At 33.3% G+C, this 6,178-nt stretch overlaps 1 protein-coding gene across 1 annotated transcript; it reads left to right on the forward strand.

Moving 5' to 3' along the window:
* The first annotated feature begins 62 nt into the window (after positions 1 to 62).
* Positions 63 to 5,576, forward strand: LOC134262952 (uncharacterized). Its single transcript, XM_062745274.1, has 4 exons — positions 63 to 389; positions 3,426 to 3,641; positions 4,070 to 4,276; positions 4,701 to 5,576. Exons 1-4 carry the CDS (start codon positions 108 to 110, stop codon positions 4,887 to 4,889), a joined length of 894 nt encoding a protein of 297 aa, XP_062601258.1. The 5' UTR covers positions 63 to 107; the 3' UTR covers positions 4,890 to 5,576.
* Positions 5,577 to 6,178: the final 602 nt, after the last annotated feature.

Raw genomic sequence — 6,178 nt, forward strand, 5'->3', positions numbered from 1 at the left:
CTTGATGATCGCAATAGCATGGGGATCGAATTCAGTAGTAACCGGAGATCATTCGGAAAATCTTTGACTTCTACCTTTTATCATTCTTGAAAGCGAAAGCAGCAAGCATGCCGTTTGTGTCGGGAATTGACCACAAATATATTGCAATTGGTGCTTTAGCATGCACTACAAGTGTTGCAGTTTTCTCGACGTATAAATGGCTAAGTGAAAGAAGAAGAAGACTCAAAGGTTCTGTTTATGAATCACAGAAATTACTGAATGAATACCTCGTTTTCCACTACGGAGCCAAGGAAGAAGTTCTGAAATATGACTTTGGACCAAAAGGAGCCCTTGACTTTCCTAAAAGATGTGCCGACATGTGTTTAAAACATTGCAAAGGATTTGGCAAGGTATACGGATAAGGCTTACTAATTTTCTGTACATATCAATTCACCATTTTCACATTGTAATTTATTTATTTGCGTTGACATGTTAGAGCTTGACCGTATTTGTATTTTTTTTTACAATGACACGGACCAGTGCATTGAATTAAAAACTTTATACCAGGGATTAACATGTTTGATTCATTGTAGATGAAATATGTTACATTTTAAGTTTATAAACGAACATCATGAATTTACTATAAGCAAATTGTCTATATGTGTTTTAAAGGTACAGTGAAGTCGCCAATTACGGGTCACGTCAGGCACAGGCACCTGAAGTATGGATAATACCCCCCTTTTTTTTATGAAAAAAAATGTAAGAGTGTATAATACCTCGAAAATATAAAATTTCCCCTTCAAACACATCTATATGTCGTTATATGCAACCAGATTTTCTTTTTTCTCACGTTTAAAGAATGACCCTTTTCGGTATAATAAAAATACACAAGGTAAGAAACAAAAGTTGTAAACAAACGGGGGTTCCCCACTTCGAGACAGATTTCCAAGGTAATAACAATGTTACCTATCATAATTTTGCAAGCACTCTGTCTGGGAGATGTTCTTTTACTAGTGTCTTAAATCTAAACCCCGCTTTTAGCGTTTATATGCCGTAATCAAACGATTTATTAATCGGATACATGGATTTTCTCCATTGACAGCTTTGGAGGAGGTTTTGGAGTTGCTTTTCTGTTTCGCCTTATCTGATTGGTTAATTGTGATACAGTTTAAATATCTAACCAATCAGATAAGGCGAAACAGAAAAGCAGCCCCAAAACCTCCTCCAACGCTGCCAATGGAGAAAATTTTATGTATCCGATTAATGAATCGTCCGATTACGGCATATTAACCATCAATGGCGGGGTTTAGGTTAAATAGTTTTGTAGAAAAACATCTTCCAGACAGAGTGCTTTCAAAATTATGATAGGTAACACTAATTATTACCTTGGTAATCTGTCTCGAAGCAGGGGTCCCCCATTTGTTTACAACTTTTGTTTCTTACCTTGTGTATTTTTATTATACCGAATAGGGCCATTCTTTAAACGTGAGAAAAAGTACAATCTGCTTGCAAATATTGACATATAGATGTGTTTGAAGGGGAAATTTTATATTTTCGAGGTATTATACACTCTTACATTTTTTTTTCATTGAAAAAAAAAGGGGGGGGTGTATTATCCATACTTCAGGTGCCTGTGGTCAGGGTGTTTCGTTGATATTTTGCAAATCTGTTCAATTCATATTTTATGCAATATATGTATTGAAAGAACAAATAGTGAGTCATTCAAACACCTTTTTGTTTTCAAAGTAGCTACAAGGGAACAATATTTACAGGGGTATTTCAGCAAGGCCTAGCTTCCCCAGTTACGAATCATTTTCGCCATTTCCGGGTCATGTGACTTCACGGTCGTGTAATATTCACGGAACGTTTCGGAACACGATTTTTATGATGTGGAAACATAAAACAATTAATGCAGCTTGGAAAAAAAGTAAAACAACCACAGAAATATGTTGAATTTTTTTTAAACAATTACAACAAAACAAATTGCAGTATGCAGAATTAAAAAAAAATGTATTAGGATTAAAAATAATACAATTATAAATTTATTTATTTAAAAAGTGCATTAGAAGGGTTAACTCGATTTTAACTTTTAGAAAAATATTTTCCAGTTAGAATACTTTTGATAATCAAGGTTAATACATGGTTGTCGATTGGTTTTGTACATAGAATTTTGACGTGTTCATGCCACGAGATTGCATGACCCACAAATGGAGAAACTACTCCTATTTGATTTAATAATCATTATAATTTTATTTGAGAAGCGATCATTATGATTGATTTCTGAGTTAAAACTTAATGCATTTGCAATACTTTGGAGCTCTTATTATTTATCTGGAACTTTTATATCAGCCTTTCTACAGCGAACAAAAGCGAAAGTAGCCTGTCACCGCAGCAGAAACATCCAAGTCTTTAATGAGTGCGTTTCAGAATTTCGATTGTCGGATGCTCTCTTAAAGTTGATATTCAAAATTTTGTAAGTAATTACATACAGAAAGACCAGTTCTTCATAACCAGCGTATTCATTAAGTTTTTTGCGCTTAAATTTTAACAATATGGCATAAAATACACACGAGTGACCCGGAATAGGAGACGACCTGGAATTGGCGACTCCACTGTACTTGGACACAGATTTGAAGTTCATATTTTCTTTATAATATTACGACTTATATATTTTAATAGCATTTCACACAAAAATTAATTAAAAATCTTATTTCATTTAACAGTTATTAAAACTTTAAATTTTTTGGCGGGTTTGATTGACACATCTTTGCACTTTCACAAATTTAACTTTATTTTTAATCCTTAGGAAAATTGGCAATCTTGTTGTGTATTAATGAAAAATATTAATACTATAATCCAGAGAATTCAGAATAGACATGTTCAAAAGCAAAACAAACACACAATTTATTGTCAGTCCGTGCAGTTGTGGTGAATAGACTTTGGCGATTGAACGCACCCGGTGAATTGTAAACACCAAACAATAACAGAGCTCTTGCCCTGTTTACAAAAACTGTGTACATAACATGAGTGTGATCGATTTGGAAAACTCTGTACACAACGGAATGACGATATTTGTAAAGGAGTTTTGCTTTCTAACATTTCTACTCTGAATAAAATTAATTTTCTGAATTTAGGTTTTAATATTTCTCATTCATACACAACAAGATTGTCACTTTTCCTAAGGATTAAGAATAAAGTTAAAATCTGTGAAAGTGCAAGGATGAGTCAATCAAACCCACCAAAAAATTTAAAGTTTAAATAACTTTTGAATGAAGTAAGATTTTTAATTAATTTTTGTGTGAAATGCTATTAAAATATATAATTCGTGATATTATACAGAAAATATTAACTTCAAATCTGTGTCCAAGTACCTTTAAAACTAGTTTTTTGAAACTCACCAAAGGAAATCCTTTCACTTATCATATGCATATTAATGTATAATACAGAGTAAGACTCTAAGGCGAGCTCTGGACATTGGATGTGCAGTCGGCCGATCTTCATTTGAGCTGGCACATGAATTCCAAGAGGTGATAGGGATTGACTACAGTCAGTCGTTTGTAGATGCTTGTGAGCACATGAGGGACCTGGGAGAGAAAGTGTACTTTATACAAGATGAAGGGGATCTAGTCACTCCTCTTGTAGCCAGAGTGCCACAGGACATTGTAAGAATATACATGTATTGTCATTTCATTAACTTTCAATGTTCTGTTCATGCAACTTAATTCTACTTCCTTGTCATAGTTAAAATGGAGATATTTTACATTGAATGAGATTAAGAATGCATGTTTCACAGATGATTCATTTGCAAAGTACATTTACATAAGATTGACCTCAGTATGGGGTACTTACATTTATAGAGTCTCATTTTATGCTGTTGTACATGAAAACATGGTGCAGCAGAAAACAGACTCATTTCTTTAAATGTAATATTTATCTTAAACAATTTGATTATTAGAAAATGGCAAGTCCCTGCAAAGTTTTTGTCATCATCACTTATAAAATCATGGATTTGTGACTCAAACTTTTATTAAACTGACATTATTTATCTAACCTAGAAATTTACCAAAAATTCTTTTTCACTTTTTGGAAGGAAAAAGCAAGATGTACCTTTGAGCAAGGAGATGCTTGTGACCTTCGACACGACCTGGGGTCATTTGGGTGTGTTCTGGCTGCCAATCTGATTTGTCGTTTACACTCGCCCTTTGACTTCTTGCGACGTCTAACAGAACTGGTGGCACCAGGGGGAATACTTGTCATTACCTCTCCTTACACGTGGCTTGAAGAATTCACAGATAAAGTAAGTGATGTGTCAAATTCGAAGCTTTGTTGTTTAAAAAATCCTTAATATGTTGATGAATTTTTCCAGATGTATTTTTATAAAGACAAGATCTAGTAATTGAACATAGAGGTATTGAGCTTTAAAACCCAGGTCAATTATGAAATCATGACTTCAATGTAAAGTTAAAAATGCAGTTAATTAAATTAACAAAATTTTGCAAATATTTTTATCTGATGACACATTCAAAATGTTATCATGATTTTAAAATTAGATTATTTATGAAAAAGGTATAAAAAATGGTCATGATCATTTTACATTGAATTCCTTAAAGCAGTTGATATGTACTGAATTGTTTGTATAGTAGATAGTATATTAAAGATTTCTTTTCTAGTCGTATTTGATAACTGTGCATTAAATTAATAAAACAATCAATATTTTGCAGGAAAATTGGATGGGAGGGTACAAAAAGAATGGGCAGGTAGTGACAGGATTCTCTACCCTTAAAAAAGAACTGGGACCAAATTTTAATTTGGTGGAGTCATGTGACATGCCTTTCTTCATCCGTGAAACTGCCAGGAAAAATCAGTGGACCGTAGCACACTGCACTGTGTGGTCTAGGAAAATGAACTAAATCAAAAATGTCCTGATCGAACTTTGTGTGATAGACAAGTGCTTTAATATCTTTGTTTACAATCATTCCCTTTTTTTCTCTCAGTATTTTATTTACTTATAAGTCCTCAGATGTGCAATTTTCAATCAGCTTTATTTTTAAAATCAAAATAATAAATCAATGTGATAAATGTCAATTTTAGATAATTTTTTTGTGTATGAAAATAATATTTGTATTGTTTTTATGTTAGGCTGTTTATGGCAAGGTAAAGTCCTTTCTGAATCCATCTTTACAAGCATATATACACGCATTGGTGATGTACTTACCATATGAAGTAAATGTATTTATATTGAACTTTGGTAGAGTATCACAGATATTGAAATCTCAAATTCCATTGATATGTGTAAGCAACATGGAAGTCCCAGATGCATTTTCTTTTTGTATTTTAATTATCCTCTGTACCTTAAATTCTCTGATATCTGGAAAAAGTTTCTCTTGGTTCAATCAAGATTGACTGTTTGTTAAATTAATTGCATTTTTACATATTTTGATTAAAAATTATAAATTACAACATCAAGAATAACATTTCAGAATGAGCTGGCAGCATCTGACAATTTTTTGACCTTTCTCTGTAATTTCATTAAGATATATATTATATTTTATGTATTTCTATTGAGAAAAAGAATAAATTTATGCCTTAAATTCAAACTTTTTAATTCTATGAAGTGTGAGGTGTGTATTTGTTTGAGGTCCATTTTTAGGGTCACCTGAGTCACTCAGTAGACATATTGCTACCAGTTTTTAAGCGGTTAGCTTCGCTAGCCGCTATATGGCATGTGTCGGCAACCGGAAACCTCCATAAGGCGCTACCTATCGGCTTCGCTTTATCGCTCGAAACCTTATCCTTCTGCAACCAAAACCGGAAACTTCCACAAGGACCTACCTATCGACAACGGTAACTTCAGCAAATGATTTGTATACTGTCGGCGTAATACGCCCCCTGGTTGGAGATTGACAATATGCTGTGAAGTCTGACTAAAGCCAGCCCCTACTATATCACTTCGTACTAACGAAGTATTATGCTGTGTATGAAGAGTGGCTATTATAACGATTATATCGAATTCTTATTAGTATATTTACCAAAGCATTGACAATACTTACAACACTTACTTTTAAGAACTGAGAATTTGGTCCTAATTACATGTGTATCGCGCGATCGCGATTTCTGGCAACTGTTAGTTTATTTTTGAAAGTTTATTATACAGCAGGTTGGAGGTTATTACAGACTGCAAAAACATCAGCAAATCTCT

Source organism: Saccostrea cucullata, unplaced genomic scaffold (genome assembly GCF_032062105.1).
Source record: "Saccostrea cucullata isolate Sc308-1 unplaced genomic scaffold, CSIRO_AGI_Scuc_v1 ctg733, whole genome shotgun sequence".
NCBI classification, from domain to species: Eukaryota; Metazoa; Mollusca; class Bivalvia; order Ostreida; family Ostreidae; genus Saccostrea; species Saccostrea cuccullata.